General features: G+C 51.0%; 1 protein-coding gene across 8 annotated transcripts in view; it reads right to left on the bottom strand.

The window, feature by feature from the left end:
* DHX30 (DExH-box helicase 30) overlaps window positions 1–16,987 on the bottom strand; it is a 40,057-nt gene that overhangs the window by 5,264 nt on the left and 17,806 nt on the right. For 7 of the 8 annotated variants that reach the window (XM_062200751.1, XM_062200745.1, XM_062200748.1 and 4 more), the window contains 6 exons: window positions 12,190–12,320; window positions 11,455–11,565; window positions 3,457–3,758; window positions 2,981–3,101; window positions 2,202–2,351; window positions 310–462 (listed from right to left, as the gene is read on the bottom strand). In XM_062200751.1, the coding sequence (XP_062056735.1) occupies window positions 310–462; window positions 2,202–2,351; window positions 2,981–3,101; window positions 3,457–3,758; window positions 11,455–11,565; window positions 12,190–12,320 (968 nt within the window). Of the gene's footprint in view, window positions 1–309; window positions 463–2,201; window positions 2,352–2,980; window positions 3,102–3,456; window positions 3,759–11,454; window positions 11,566–12,189; window positions 12,321–14,310; window positions 14,519–16,987 lie in introns of those variants that run through there. The other variant, XM_062200744.1, reaches the window with a different exon arrangement.

The raw sequence follows: 16,987 nt of genomic DNA, 5'->3' as shown, positions 1-16,987 counted from the left end.
GGTTAGGGGACAAACAAAACCCTGAAGAGCAGCATGGTTTTCCTGTTCCCACACACAAACAGCCTACACAGGCACACCAGGCTCCAATGATGTGGCCCTACCCACTAGGCAGAGGACTTGGTCCGTGACCAGCCTGGGACCCGTGGGGGCAAGACCGGCTGCTTGAGGTAGGCCGGGGTGGGGGGGGGTCTGTGTGTCCCAGGTTCCATCAGTGGGGAAAATGGGAGGGGTGGTCCCCACTGCCTGTTACAGGTGGAGACGGACAGATTGCAGGGAGTTGGTGGGGAGGGGTATCTGGGGCTCTCTTACGTGATTCAGGAAGGTCTCTATCTTGCGGAGGATGGGCTCCGGCACCTGGATGGTACACGGCCGCCGCTGGGTCTCCCCTAGCTCCCGCAGGGAGGCCAGGTTATACATGGCGTGGGTAAGCGGCTCGTTGTTCCTGTCTACCAGGCCCAGGCTCTGCAGAGAGGAAAGGCAGCACTCCATTGAGCACTGCACGAGCGCCCCGAGAACTGGCCCCAGCGGCCTCAGGAGCCCCACAGAAGCTGCACCCAGCAACCTCGTCTAAGAGGCTGGCTTTCTGCTCACATGCTGAAGGGTAAATTAGGAACCAGGAAAATTTCAACCTCCACAAAATCCATTTTAAAAAAGTTAGTTAAAATGAATTCAAGGAAAACTAAACCTGAAGTAGCAAAGTACAGCAGTGCCATCGGCCCCAAGTGTGGTGCCCCTGCCAACAAACTTCTGAGCAGCTGGAACCCATGGCCCCTCCAACAGCGCGAGACCCATCTCCCCTCCAGACTCCTGACGTGCCACCAGGAACCAGCTCAGCCCCGAGCAACTCTGCTGTACACCCTGAAGAAGCCTCTTCTTCGGACCTCACCAATGCTGAGTCAGCCCAGTCCTGCTCCAGCTGCCACAGCCACTTCCTGGTCTCTGGGTGGCCCTTCCCATCTGTGACCCCGTCTGTGTCCATTTAGGCAACATGATAAAATAAAATATGCCTCTTGAGGGAGAATACTACTGCTCCAAGCATCCCCTAAAGCCATCTCACCAGGAAGCAAATCCATTCCGACCCCCTAGGCCAAAGTTCACCTCATCAATGACACCCTGTGCTCCTGTCACCTCCAAGGTCTGCACTCTGCTCCCCATCCAAAGCCCAGATCAGATGCTCCATCCTTAAACAGGCTTCCCCTACAGGAATCTCTGCTTCCGTTAGGTGTCAGGACCTCAGACACGGGGGTCCAGTCCCTGGACTACACACAGGTCAGTGCCAACATAGCCCCCATCCTCTCTTAGGACTTGGGGTTTTACCAGGCAGCCTCACCTACAGGTGGCCATCCAATACTGCGGCCAGCTGGAAGCTTGCTCCTTCCGACAGGCCTTTATCACGTCCAGATGCTTCTGACCATCAGGGGCTTGTGTGAACTGAGCACAAAGTCAGGCTTCCACACAGACCTGCCAGTCAGTCCTCGTTTTGTCCCCTGGAGCCAAGGGCAGCACATCTGTTCCCTCTTCCATCTCGCCCCATCCCTGCTCGCCCTTCTCTGCTTTCGCGGTTTCCTCAGCTACCCCCACAGCTTCCCCAGATGTGGTTCCCAGAGCCGCCTGCACCAGAAGCACACCTGTACACCTGACAGTGCAGAGCACAGCAAGGTGGTTTCCCCTTCTGCAGACCCCTCAGCCGTCAGCTCACAGCACCAACAGCGTCTCAGACAGCTGGTGTAGTGCTGACTCCACTCCTGTGCTCCTGCTCCTACTTACAAAGCTGCTTCAGCCAACTGACTCGCAGGCCACATGGCCTTCACCCTGAGGTTGCTGGCTTCCCAGACCCACATCCGATCCTTCATTTTGGCCACCAAGTCCAGGTCACTGGGATCTTTCTGGACAGTGTCCACCTCTCATCCCAGCATCGCCACATCACCCAGTATCCTGCCACTCAGAATGATGGGCTGGTCTCCTGGCTTTACCAGGTTTTGGTCAAGTGCAGAGAAGGCTGAGCTACAGGCAAAACACCTCCTCAGAGGCATTGGGGAAACCATGGACATGGCAGCCACACAGCCCGCAAACGAGTCTCGGACACCAGGACATAGGCCTGCTGTGGCTTCATGTCCCAGAGAAGTGGAGCCGTTCTCCACGTGTAGAGGGCAGCCCCCAAACACCCTCATGTACCACACCAGGGACACTCCTGCACTCACCTTCAGCTTCTTGCAGGCCAAGGCTGCTGCCTTATTCTCAGCCTCTGCTTTGCGGCGCCCTTTGGCGACAAAGGTCATAGGACAAGGCCAGAGCAGGGTGAGTGTAGACAGCTTGGTCTTGGTGCCCACAGTATGGAACTGCATGAGGTTCTACATGGAAGACAAGTTGAGAAGGTGACAAAAAGGGATTGAAAAGAGACACGTGGCATTCTCAAACACTCAGGTGCCAGAGATGGAATCAGTAGCCATCTCAGCAGTGCCAGACGGCAGCCCTATCAGAAGCACCACCACACGACCACAAGCAGGCCCCATGGGGCAGGCACCTAGTCCCGGGCTGGCTTCTCCTGATGAGCCCCAACAAGCACAGCAGAAGATGGTGTCTCAGCAATGCCACACCACCTTCTGTGCCGCCCACTGTCCTCAGTACCCAGGAGGGCAGCTGTCAGCAAGAGCTGGAAGTCAGGCCCGTTCTGGGGAGGCACGAGTGGCTTGCGCCTGGCCGGCAGTCTTGCTTACCCAAAGCCCGTGGGCCTGGCAGCAACGATCACAGTCCTCTCGTCCAGACGGCCACCCATACCCCACTCCCCCAGCCTCCAGACCCCCTCCTAGGCTCCCGCACTGGGACTCACAGCTGTCCCAGCTGCAATCCCTCTCCACCCTCCAAGGAGCCCAAATCCCTCCAGCTGCCCTCCTACCTGGCCTTCAGGGAAAGCTGACATGGTCAAACATGCCCCTCCCTGCCCCTCACCCAAAGGCTTCCAGGAGGCCCCCCAACTCACCTTAGCTGTGGAGGAGGACGTTGCAATCTGAATCACCTTGGCCAGGAGGTTCTTGGGAAGCGGAAACTGGGTCAAAGCCCTAATAGCACTGTCATCGTCTGTCATTTCAAAGGACCCCCCCCTGGGAGGAACAAAAGGTCAGGTGAGAAAGTTCTCTCTTCCTGAGACCTGGAAGCCAGGATGCTGGCTGCAGTGTCGCAGCAGGCAGGCTGGGCCTCGCTGCTCTCCCTCTGTTCCCCGAGAAAGGGCAGAGGGCAAGCAGGCGGACTCACAGGTGAGCTGCACAGAGCGCCCGTGCTGCGGTGCTGTCGAAGCCGAGCCACGCAACACAGCACCAGAAGTGGCTGTCCCCCAAGAATGAGCAGACACACCAGTGAGTGACAGCACATGCAGGCTGCAATGGGGGACAGAGGCTCCCAGGAAATATGCACCCCGCCTGATGTCACTGGACCACTGTCCCCTGCATCCAGATGTACCTTGAGTCCCTGAGAGGGTTGTGGGAGTCCTGCTGGGTCATGGACAGGAATTCAGTAACATCAATGGTCCCCTCTTCTAGCTCTTCCTCTTCATCTTCCTCTTCCTCCCGACCCAAGGAGCGGGACAGGCCACCTGGTACCCCTGGCCGAATGTTCTCAGGATTCAGCTGCCGCCAGGAAGTGGGGGGCATGGTGGGTTCCGGGCGCCACCAGCTGTCAGCCGGTGAGCCAAAGCGATCAGCTAGCACTCGGTATTTGGCAGCATCAAACAGCTCGTTGCGTGGACCCAGCAGGCCCCAGCCCTGGGGGGAGGAAGGGACACTGTGAGGGCCCACACCATCTTTATTCTTCAGTCTGCCTTGTGTCACAGAGCATCTGTCTAACCACCTCAGCCTCACGGCCAGAACCAGGAATACAGAAAATGCTTAAGAACCCCTAGCTTTGGTGCCAATATTTTGGTGCAGCAGGTTAAGCCCCTCCTTGTGATGCCAACATCCTACATCAAAGTGCCAGTTTGAGTCTGGCTGCTCTACTTCCAATCTAGCTCCTTGCATGGGAAGGCAGTAGAAGATGGCCCAGGTGGCTAGGTAACTGCCATTCATGTGTGAGACGTGCATGGAGTTCTATTATAGCCATTTGGGGAGTGAACCAACAGCTGCCAGATAACTCTATTTCTGTCACTCTGCTTTTCAAATAATTTTGTTAGAAGATGTATTTATTTATTTATTTGAAAGTCAAAGTCACACAGAGAAGGAGACGGGAAGAGGAGAAGGGGGGAAGAGGAGAAGAGGGGCAGAGGAAGAGAGGGGAAGATAGGGAGAGGGGGAGGTGTCTTCCAACCACTGGTTCTCTCCCCAACTGGCTGCAATGGCCGGAGCTGCACCGATCCAAAGCCAGGAGCCAGGAGCTTCTTCCGGGTTTCCCATGTGGGTGCAGGGGCCCAAGAACTTGAGCCGTCTTCTACTGCTTTCCCAGGCCACAGCAGAGCGCTGGATTGGAAGTGTAGCAGCTGGGACTCAAACCAGCACCCATGTGGGATGCTGGCACTGCTGGTGGCGGTTTTACCTGCTACGCCACAGAGCCAGCTCCTTCAAATAAATTTTTTAAAATGCCTAGCTTTGACAATGACAAATGACAAAATAAATGCTTATATCAATTAAGTTTAAAAAAACCCACAAAGCAAAGGAGGAGCAGAAGGTACACACACAGAGAACTCGAGGTGGCTTCAGTGAATGTAGTAATCAGGCCGTGTACATACACACCACAAGATGCTGTAACTTCTGACACAAGAACCCTACGTGGGAATACATTCTACAGAAGTAAGTTGAAACATTTCTAAAATTATACAGAAATACTCAATATGAAGCAGGCATTTGGCACAATTGTTAGGATGCTGCCTGGGACACCATCTTAGGTCAGAGCATCTGGGTTCTAGTCCCAGCTTCCTGCTGGTGCACACCCTGGCAGGCAGCAGAAAATGGCTCAAATACTTGGGTCTCTGCCACAAATGTGGGAGACCAGATGGAATCCTGGGCACTGTATTGGCTGTTGATCAAAGAGCTCCCTTGATCTTTGTCTCTCTGGTTTTCAAATGAAAAGATAAAAACAAATAAAAATTATTAAAAAATGCTATAGAATTAAAGGATAAAAAAATCAACTTAAAAATGAGCTACATTTCTCTTTACACCAGTAACAATCTATTTGATAAAGAAATTATTAAAATCCCATTTACGATACCAAGCAAAAGAATCAACTACTTTCAAACAATGTACACACCGAAAACCATAAAATGATCATTAAAGAAAATGAAGATACAAGGCCGGCACCATGGCTTAACAGGCTAATCCTCTGCCTTGCGGCGCTGGCACACCAGGTTCTAGTCCCGGTCGGGGCGCCGGATTCTATCCCGGTTGCCCCTCTTCCAGGCCAGCTCTCTGCTGTGGCCCGGGAGTGCACAGGAGGATGGCCCAAGTGCTTGGGCCCTGCACCCGCATGGGAGACCAGGAGAAGCACCTGGCTCCTGCCATCGGATCAGCGAGATGCACTGGCCGCAGCGACCATTGGAGGGTGAACCAGCGGCAAAAAGGAAGACCTTTCTCTCTGTCTCTCTCTCTCACTGTCCACTCTGCCTGTCAAAAAATAAAAAACTAAAGAAAAAAGAAAGAAAATGAAGATACAAATAAATGGAAAGATAACATCCCATGTTCATGAACTGGAAGAAATAATACTGTTAAAATGTCCACATTCCCCAAAGCAAAAAAGAAATTCAGTGCAATCCTGATTCCAAAATTCCAACAGCATTTTCCAAATAGAAAAAATATTAAAAATTCTAAGATACATTTGAACCACAAAGACTTCAGATAATCAAAGCAATCCAAAGAAAGAAAAATAAAGCTGAGGCAGCACACAGCCTGATTTCAAATTCTACCACAAAGCTATGATAATCAGGAGTATCACACTGCCACACAAAGAAACAAAGAAAAACAGAACAAAATAACCCAGAAATAAATCCAAGTATATATGGCCAACTAATTTTCAATAAGAAAAATCAAGAAAACACAATGGGACAAGGATAACTCTTTCAATAAAGGCTACGGGGAAAACCAGATATCCACAGGCAAAAAGAAGGAAACTGCACCCTTCCCTTAAGCTACATACAAAAATCAATTGAAAAAAGGTTAAAGACCTGAATATAAGACCAGAAACAAAATTTTAACAAATAAAACCAGGGTACACATGTGGCATACCAGTTAACACACTGCTTGGGACCTCCACATCCCATATCAAAATACCTGGCTTTGAATTCCAGATCTGTTCCTGACTCTAGCTCCCTGCTAATGCACACCCTGGGCAGCAGTGGATGATGGTCCAAGTGTCTGGGTCCCCGCCACCCAAGTTGGGGGAACTAGAATAAGTTCTAGGCTCAAGGCTTTAGCCTGGCCCAGCCCTAGCTGTTGAAGATATTTGGGAAGTGAATCAGTAGATGGAATATCTTTGTTTGCATGTCCCTCTCTCTACCATTCAAATGAAGGAATGAATAAATACATGTATTTTTCAAAACAGGTAGCACACATATAGCCTAGCATTTAGGATGCTGGCCTCCCACATCAAAGTGCCTGAGTTCAACACTCATCTCCATTCCCGCCAATGACGGACCTGGGAGGAAGCACTGATGGCTGAAATAACTAGCTTCCTGCCACCAAATGAGACCTGGACTGAGATCCTAGCTCCCAGTTTCCAGTCTAGCCAACGCCACTGTGAGCATCCTGTGGCCAGGAAGTACAGTGGAGGATGGCCCAAGTGTACCCCATGGGAGACCAGGATAAGCACCTGGCTCCTGCCTTCGGATCAGCGCAGTGTGCCGGCCGCAGCAGCCATTGGAGGGTGAACCAACAGCAAAGGAAGACCTTTCTGTCTCTCACTGTCCACTCTGCCTGTCGGGAAAAAAAAAAAAAAAAAAAGGCAGGCGGGGTGGAGCGGTGGCAGCACCGTGGTGTAGTAAGTTAAGCCACTGCCTGTAATGCCAGCATCCCCTGTGGGCAACAGTTTGAGTCCAGGCTGTTCCACTTCTGATCCACCTCCCTGCTAATGCACCTGGGAAAGCTCTGGGCTCCTGGCTTCAGTCTAGCCCAGCACCAGCTGTTGCAGCCATTTGGGGAGTTACCCAGCAGGTAGAATATCTCGCTCATCTTGTCTCTCTGTAATTCTGCCTTTGAAATAAAAAGGAAACCTTTTTTTCTGTAAAAGGTGGGCAGGGGGCAGTAGGAAATTAACTGAGTGGTTAAGATGCTGCCTCCCACACCAGAATGCCTGGCTCCAGCTTCCCATCCACGCAGATCCTGAGAAGCAGCAGTGATGGCTGAATCAACTGGATCCCTGTGGATCCCTGCCATCGAAGCGGGAGACCCAGCTGAGTTCCCAGGTATTTAAGGAGTGCACCAGTGGAATGGGAGCGTTCACTCTTTGTCTTTCTGTCTCACGAATACATTTTACAACATTTTTTAAAAGGACAAATAACTAAAGATATTTTTCCCAAAATAAACCACATAAAGAACAAACAGATAAATTAAAAGGTGCTGCACATCACTTATTTGGGAAATACAAACCACAACTACAATACCAGGGCCAGCAGGCAGCGCAGCAGGTTCAGCCACCACCTGTGACACTGGCATCCTCTGAGTGCCAATTTGAATCTTCCAATCCAGTTCCCTGCTAACGCACCTGGGAAGGCATCAGAAGCTTGGGCTAGATGGAGTTCCAGGCTTCTGGTTTTTGGCTTGGCCTACCCCTAGCCACTGTGACCACTTGGGGAGTGAACCAGTGCATGAAGATCCCTTTCTGTCTCTTCCTCTACTATATCTTTAAAATAAATAAAATAAATCTTAAAAACAAACAAAAGCCACAATATGGCCTCATACCTATTAGGACCACTATTATCAAAATGACAGGACAGGATGTGGGGAAAAAAAGGAGCCCTACGTACAAGGCAGCCATTATGGAAATCAGTGCACAGGTTTCTCAAAAGTCAAAATAGAATCACATACACCAAGCAAATCAGCACCTTGTGGAGGTATGTGCATTCTCATTTTCACTGTGGTGTTATTCACAACAGCCACAACATGGAAACAACCCCAGTGTTTGAGCAGCGTATACAGAAGTACTATGTCCCAAAGTTCATGGGAATAGAATCAAAAGTTTATTTATGGGGCAGGCATGTGGCCTAGTGGTTAAGCTGCTACCTGGGATACTCACATCCCATATCAGAGTGCCTGGGTTTGAGCACCAGCTCCACTCCAAATTTCAGTGTCCTGCTAATGTGTACCCTAAGAGACAGTAGGTAATGTTTCAAGTAGTTGGGTTCCTACCACCCAAGTAAGAGACCCCGACCGAGTTACTGGCTCCTGACTCTGGCACTGCCCAGCCTTGGCTGTTGCAGGCATTTGGGAGAATGAAGCAGTGACTGGGAATACTGCCTCTCTTGCTCTCTCTGCCTGCTTTACAAATAAATTTTAATATGTATAAAATGTTTTCTATATATTTATATGCATATAAAACAAATGATTTAAATATATAAAATATAAATATAAATGTATATGTTTTAAAAATAAGCTTATTTGGAACAAAAATTTTAAAGTGCATGAAGTTATTTCTAATACACATGGCTCATGAAGTTTTTGAAGATAACTCATATGCATGGACTCAAAAATTTATGAACCATGAACTTCCAGAGAGCACACACTCAACAGAATGTTATTCATCCTTAAGAAAGGCAATGCTCACTAGGCTAATCCTCCGACTTGCGGCGCCGGCACACCGGGTTCTACTCCCGGTCGGGGCACCGATCCTGTCCCGGTTGCCCCTCTTCCAGGCCAGCTCTCTGCTGTGGCCAGGGAGTGCAGTGGAGGATGGCCCAAGTGCTTGGGCCCTGCACCCCATGGGAGACCAGGATAAGTAACTGGCTCCTGCCATCGGATCAGCGCGGTGCGCTGGCCGCAGCGCGCCTACCGCAGCGGCCATTGGAGGGTGAACCAACGGCAAAAGGAAGACCTTTCTCTCTGTCTCTCTCTCACTGTCCACTCTGCCTGTCAAAAATTAAAAAAAAAAAAAAAGAAAGGCAATGCTGGGGCTGGCGCTGTGGCCTGAAGCACCAGCATCCCATTTGGGGCGGGTTCTAGTCCCAGCTTTCCTCTTCCAGTCCAGCTCTCTGCTATGGCCTGGGAAAGCCCAAGTCCTTGGGCCCCTGCACCTGCGTGGGAGACCCAGAAGAAACTCCTGGCTTCAGATCAGCACAGCTCTGGCCACTGTGGCCATCTGGGGAGTGAACCAGCAGATGGAAGACCTCTCTCTGTCTCTACCTCTCTCTGTAACTCTGTCTTTCAAATAAATAAAAAGTTAATCTTTAAAAAAAAAAAAAGGCAACACCATCATCTACAATAAAGTAGATGAACCTGGAGGACATTAAGCCAGACACAGAAAGAACAACGTTGTACAATCTCACTTAAAGGAGTACACAGACTCTAAAAATCAAATACATAAAAACAGAGTAGAGCAGTGGTTACCAGGAGCAGAAAGGGAGTGGATAACACCCTATACGAGACACAGATTCTTGAACCATTAAATATAACAAAGACGGTTGAGCCATTAAGATTCACCCAGGAGAAGGAGGACAGAAAGAGATTTTAGAGGGTGGGAGAAGAGTGGCCCAGGGAGAAAAGAGAAGCAGGGATCTCCAGGAACTCAAAAGGGAAGTCTGGCGGTGCCAAAGCCACAGGAGCCTTAAACAGAGGAAGGACTGAGAAAAGGCTAAGCCTGGCCAAGTATTGTTCCCATCACTGTACAGTCATCTGGCAATCTCCTCTACATGCCAAGCACTACAGGGATACAAAGCTGACCAGAGGCCAGAAGACAGCCTTGACCTGGGAGAGAGAAAATGTAAATCACAACCCCTGAGGGTGGTCTGCAGTCGAAGCAGGGCCAAAGGAAAAGCTCAGAACGCTGAATTCCTGTGAGGCTACAGAAGAACATTAGCAGAGGAACAATCTGAGAAAGCAAAGGGTGAAAGGGGGACCGAGAAACATGGCGGAGATGTGCGCAGCAGGACCGGGGGCGAGGGAGGCCTTTTCTCTGCAGAGCAGGAAGGAGCAGGGTCGGTGGAAGCCTGGAAATCACAGGCAGAAGAAAAGTCGAAGGAAAACACACCCCTCAGCTCCACCACTTCAGAGCAGAGATGAAGACCTAGGAATCCGAGGAGTCTGAAGGTGGCATAGCCACGATGGCAATTATTGACGGAGACACTGGCAAGCTACAACAAACGCTGGAAAGGCCAGCTCACCAAAAACCTGAAAACAACTCAGGTTTGACCTCTGGAAAAAGAGAAAAGCAATGATAACCATCATCTTTCCATTACAAGACAGGACCTTGAGGCCGGTGTGGTGGTGCAGCGGGTTAAGCCACCACCACCGGTGATGCCAAAATCCCATATGGGCAACAGATTGAGCCCTGGCTGCTCCACTTCCAATCCAGCTTCCTGCTAATTGGCCTGGCATTGGCCTGGCCCAGCCCCAGCTGCTGTGGCCATTTGGGGAGTGAACCAGCTGATGGAATATCTCATGCTCTCCTTCTCTCTCTGTAACTCCCTGTCAAATAAATAAATCTTAAAAAAAGAAATGGGACCATGAGGACACTTCAAAAACTTGTGGAAAATGGAGTTAAAGGGTTAACCTATTTTGGTGCACAAAATTTTGAAGTTCATGCATTTTTAATAATGTATGTCTTTCATAAATTTTTTGAAGACCCTCATACACGCATACAGGGAAAAACACACATGAAGTATTTTTTTTTTTTTTTTTGACAGGCAGAGTGGACAGTGAGAGAGACAGAGAGAAAGGTCTTCCTTTACCGTTGGTTCACCCTCCAATGGCCGCCACGGCTGGCGCACAGCAGCCGGCGCATCGCACTGATCCGAAGCCAGGAGCCAGGTGCTTCTCCTGGTCTCCCATGCGGGTGCATGGCCCAAGGACCTCGGCCATCCTCCACTGCACTCCCAGGCCACAGCAGAGCTGGACTGGACTGGACCAGAACAGAATCCGGCGCCCCGATCAGGACTAGAACCCGGTGTGCCGGCGCCGCAAGGCGGAGGATTAGCCTATTGAGTGAGCCGCGGTGCCGGCTGCACATGAAGTATTAAGAAAAAAGAAACAGGTCGGCTGTCAAAATAAAAAAAATAATAAAAAAGCAGGTATAGATCTATCAGGCTAGGCACAAGCAGTTTTTCATAGAGGGGTTCTTATGTGTAGTTTTTGAAACCACTGAAAAATTACCACAGAGGCCAACAAAACAAAACTGACTCCTTCTTTGGCTGAGCAGCACAGAAGGCACCAGGAAGTAGGAAGGGCTGAGGACAGGTGAATGGTTGAACAGTGTCAACCTCTACCAAGATGCCTCTGGCACCAGCACCTATCCCAGCAAGAGACAAGGGCTTGGCTAGAGCAGAGTCACCTTGAACAGCTGGCAGGCTGCAGCTGCGGCCTGCCGCTCAGCGTCGATCTTCTTGCTGCCATAGCCTTCTACCTCCACGCTCTTGGGCCACTTTATGTGCAGGGTGACTTTCTGGGGAAAAAAAGAGAGAATCAGGACACTTGCCTGTCCAGACAACAGAATCGTTGCAGATCACACAGAGGATCTACAGCAAAGCTGTGGACCTCCCGGCAGCAAATGTCAGGCTCAAAGGTGAGAGTGCAGGAACACCAACCCTATCACTAAAGTCCTTGCAACACTCTTAATTCTCTCACTCTGGATCGGTTTGTTTCACCTGAAGCTATCTGGCTTCTTCAAGATACTGTTCTTTCCAGAGGGCAAGCTAGGACCCCGCTTTATCTATAAATCCTCACTCAGGATGGTTTGCCTACATGTTTCAGTGGGACCCCCCCAAGATCTACAAGATCTCTAAGAGCAGGAGCTCTAGTTACTGACTCCCTGTAGTCCTAGTTAGTCGTCAGGAGACCAAAACCAGGGATCTAAAACAGGTGTCTAAGACAAGATGAGGACTGCTCAGCAGCTCTGCCCAGTGTTCCCTCCCTGTAACACAAACCTGTTTTCTGACTTTTCTTCAAACTAGCTGGGCTAAGGCTCTCTGTTGACTATTTAATTCAGAAAACCCACTCTACGTCCTCCTTCACAAAGAGACCTTAAAAAATAACGAGCATCCAGCCTCCTTCAGCCACCAGCATTTACCTTTTTCTTCGGTCCATTTGTGTGCACGTAGACGAGTTTGTCTTTTGCATGTGAGATGCCGAGAGCTCTTCCTATCACACTGTTCAGAAGGTTTTTGGGCTGTGGGAATTCCTTTAATAGGTCCCTAGAAGCTACGAAAACAAGAACAAAAGCATTTCAATCATTCTTTTTCTTAAAAAAAAAAAAAAAAAAAAAAAAAGTCCTGTGGATGTTTATCAGGGCAATCCTGGGCTAGATTCTGAGGATGCTGGCCTGTGACCCCAAACCACCCAGGAGTACCTGGGAAAATAGAGATGGCTTCAAGGTTTATGTGGGACACTGGGGCCAGACCCATTTGTCCCTCATGAAGGAGAAGGACCAATGACCCAATACCACAAAACGGAACCAGCCAGCATCCTCTTCCTCCTATTTCATAACACAGTTACAGAAACCTGGAGTCCATAAACCCCCTAGAGTCTGACACCTAAAAAAAACACAAACAAAAAAACAAAACAAAAATCCACCACACACACACTGGGATCAAGACAGGAAAAGGCCCCTCCTACTGAAAGATCATGGAAAAAAGGATCAGCCCCATGGAGCACAATGGATTGAACACCAGGCCTCTGCTTCCAGCTCTACCTCTGCATTCTACAAAAGACCTCCTTGGGGACCGAATATGTACAGGGACTGATTAAAAATCTTCACAGGGACCGGTGCTGTGAGGTAGTGGGTAAAGCTACCACCTGCTATGATAGCATCCCATCTGAACACCAGTTCCAGTCTGGTTGCTCCACTTCCGATCCAGCTCCCTGCTGATGTGCCTGGGAAAGCAGCGGAAGATGACCCAAGTCCTTGGGCCCCTGCCACTTAAGTGGGAAATCCAGAAGAAGCTCTTGGCTTCAGCCTGGCCCAGCTCCAGACATTGCAGCCATCTGGGGAGTAAACCAGCAGATGCAGGATCTCTCTCTCTTTCTGTGTATGTGTGTGTGTCTGTCTCCCTGCTCTGTGTGTAACTCTGCCTTTCAAATAAATAAAAAATCTTTAAAAAAAAAAAAAAAAAAAAAAGACCTTCACAGCTGAGACACAGGCACGAGCTATCCCTTCCCTTGTTTCTCTAGTCAGGCGAAGAAGGTTCCATCAAGCACAACGAGAGACCTCATTTCCTACAACAGTCTGTGGCACCAATCCCAACACATAAATGGGTGATGTATCCACACACAAAGAGGGCCGCTGGAAGCAACAGATCCGAGAGAAAGGGTCTAAGTCTGAGTGGCCCTTCAGGAGATGTAAGATCGGAGACTGCACTGGACAAGCAAAACTTTTTATTCATCACCCTTCGTCTCTGGCATTGTATTACACTTGAAAGCAGCTCCAAAGAGGAGCTCTGTAGGAGCTGTGTAGATGTTCCTGCACCTTCGCCTCATCATCACCTGGACTGCTGCCCACAACACACCGAGCATGGTGGCGGGGTGGGGTAGGCCCTAACTCTGAAAGAGCGCTTCCAGGAACTGAGGTAACCGTGTGCCAGGTTTTAGACCGTATATCCTAGGGGCAGACTCGTTTCAACCGGCCAGGATGGAGAGTTCCGCTCAGCCCTGTGCCTTCTAAATGATTCCCTTGTAAACCAGCGAAGAATCAAGCAGTGAAGAAGCCGTTTCTAAGTAGCGTAGGGGGAGGAGGGGCTGGCTCTACCCATCCTTGCTGAACAGATACTCTCACCAGTTTCAGTCTACACTATTTAGAAGTCAAAGCCAAGTTCAGCCATTCTGTCACTACCTGCGGTAGTTCAGGCATATTTGGGGCTACTTCCCACAATGGTGAGGTCTTGCCTACACCTGATGCCCTGACTCCTGGCCACCTCTCCGGGCAGTGATGGGACGTTTATCTGTTTTCCTCCACGTCCCACACCTCTCACCTATTCGTGCCAGGTAAAGGCGCGCCTAGTGTCCACCTGGGCCTGTGACATCTGAGCTTTACCACAGCAGAGCCGCGGCCTGACAGCAGATGTCACTCTCAGCCACTACTGGAGACAGGGCCTGGGCCGGCCAGGCCCGACTGCGGCCCGAGGCCGGAGCCCCGAGCCGAGCCATCCCAGGAGTCAAGGGTGTCGCGGCCCATTCACTCCGCCACTGCCCTCACCGTTCACCATGCTCCCGTCGCCTTCCCCGGGCCCGCCAGGGACCTCCCCTGCCTCAGCCTCGGCGGCCTCCTTGGTGCGGTCGGGGCGGGCGCAGCTTGATGAGAGGCCGCGCGAGCGTCCCTGTCGCCAGGCGGCGCGGGAGCCCGGCGACCGCAGGCGCGGAGAGACGCCGGCAGCCAGCGCCATGAGCCTCCTGGCGGCCGCCATCGCGCTCCCGCCGGCCCCCGCGGCCCCAGCGCGCGGCAGGGACCCGGCGAAGAGCGAGCGTAGAGGCCTGAGCACCGCGCGCCCCCTGCCGGCCGGGCGGACCCCGGGGCCGAGCCGAGAGGGCCCAGAGCCGCCGACAGGGCAAAAACATAGGCGCCCTCTCCGGTCAATCCAAACCCACAGATTCGTCATTGAGATGTGAGGTAGCGAGAGAGAACAGGACATTTGGGAAAATAGTGCTAGGTGTTAGCTCAATGTCCACCCAAGGAAGTGAGCCTAGTTCCCTCTAGGTTCTACCCAGTTCATTGTTCCATGCCTCTAACCAACCAGCTTGCACTCTGCACCTGACAGTGGAGGACAAGGCAACTGCTAATTGGGGCACTCCTTTCTCATTTAGTGGTTTATAAAATACATCTGATGGCCAATCTGCAGCCCGGTCAGAGAAGACCTCTGAAACACAAAAGGAGAAGATTTAACCACCAGGGCTGGAGTCAAAGGGAAAAATACCTGACCATGGACATTGTGCCCAGAACTAAGCTGGTCCAGCACTGACAGTCTGAATGCCGCACTTGCTGGAAAGCCTGACGGGATTCCATCTCCACACTATGAGGACACCTGGGCTGCAGCCAGGCTCCCTCCTCTTCTGCCTCTTGTGGCCTTGAGGAGCAGAGTGTGGGTCAGCAGGGAGTCAGGCCGCACCTGCATGTTGTGGGCAGTGACAGTGCACAGCAAGGGGCCTCAGTCTCTGTTCTGTGGAAGGGGGCAGTGGTCAGAGATGGGCAGTGCAGGTAAGGATAACGTGGGGGGAGTGATGTTTGTTTTTCATGCGGATGATCCCCTGGAGAGCTTGTTAAAAACACACTGTGGGGTGCCACCCCCAGTTTCTTACTCATTAACTCTGGAGTGGGGACATAGATTCTGTATTTTTAACAAGATACCAGGTGATGCTGATCTGGGACCACACTCTCTGTGGCCCAGGGAAAGAGCACGGGATTTGCTGGGCTTAGTCTCAACTCTACCATTGCTCAGAGCCTTGGGCCATTCCATCAATTGGGAAAATCAGGAAAAACTTCCATTTTGTATGGCTGTGGTTAGGATCACAGGAGAAGGTTTAGAAGGTTTTGCAGAGTGCTCTGTTAGGGATGCCGCTTCCCCAGGTCTGAGACAACACAGGACAGGTCACTCAGAGACAGATCTAGCCAGGGGGGTACAGCTCCAACTCAAACTCCTCAGTGGGACTCTACCCGGAAAGGGGCAAAAGAAGGTGGCTTTGGGGGCAATTCTGTGACACAGCAATTGTCACAAGGGGACACCACCATCTGTACCTACCAAAATGGGATTCTCAGGGCCAGCGCTGTGGAACAGGGGGTTTAACACCCAGGCCTGAAGCGCCAGCATCCCATATGGGCACCGGTTCGAGACCTGGCTGCTCCACTTCCAATCCAGCTCTCTGCTATGGCCTGGGATAGCTGTGGAAGATGGCTTATGTCCATGGGCCCCTGCAACCACGTGGGAGACCTGGAGAAGGCTCTTGGATCCTGGCTTCGGATCAGCGCAGCTCTGGCTGTTGCGGCCAACTGGGGAGTAAACCATCGGATGGAAGACCTCTCCCTCTCTCTTTCTGCCTCTCCTCTCTCTGTGTAACTCTGACTTTCAAATAAATAAATAAATCTTTACAAAAAAAAAAGAATGGGATTCTCCAAGAGCTTTGCAATTGGTGAAGCACCTGTTTCTTTGCCAAAAGCCTAGGTTTTATCCCACTGCAGGTGCAGTTTCCAAGGACTACCCACAGTCCCAAGGCCTCTGGAGAACGCAGAAGCTTACTGAGACTGGCTGTAGCAGCAGTGGCCGAGTACAAACTTTGAAAACTATGGTACATTGGCCAGCACCATGGCTCACTAGGCTAATCGTCCACCTGCGGCGCCGGCACACCGGGTTCTAGTCCCGGTTGGGGCGCCAGATTCTGTCCCAGTTGCTCCTCTTCCAGTCCAGCTCTCTGCTGTGGCCTGCGAGTGCCGTGGAGGATGGCTGAGGTCCTTGGGCCCTGCACCTGCATGGGAGACCAGGAGGAAGCACCTGGCTCCTGGCTTCAGACCGGTGCAGAGCGCTGGCCGTAGCAGCCATTTGGGGGGTGAACCAATGGAAAAAGGAAGACCTTTCTCTCTCTCTCTCTCTGTCTCTCTCTCTGTGTCCAACTCTGCCTGTCAAAAAAAAAAATAAAATAAAATAAAGAAAAGAAAACTATGGTACAGCATCTAAGAGCAGATGGAGACCGCAGTCTGGCAAGAAGTGGGCCTGAGCCCTGTGTGGCACTCTGCTGTGACAGTCGCTTAGTGTAAGGCTGAAATGCTGGGATTTCGTGGATTTGTTACTCCAGGAGGGCTACAACAAAGGGCTATCCACAGAGCAAGACAGTCCGTGAGTTATTAATTGTTCAAGCCGGGTGAGAGCTACATGAGTGCTCACTGT

The sequence above is a fragment of the Lepus europaeus genome, chromosome 9 (assembly GCF_033115175.1).
Source record: "Lepus europaeus isolate LE1 chromosome 9, mLepTim1.pri, whole genome shotgun sequence".
Lineage (NCBI taxonomy): Eukaryota > Metazoa > Chordata > Mammalia > Lagomorpha > Leporidae > Lepus > Lepus europaeus.
This window is presented reverse-complemented; position numbering and strand designations above follow the sequence as displayed.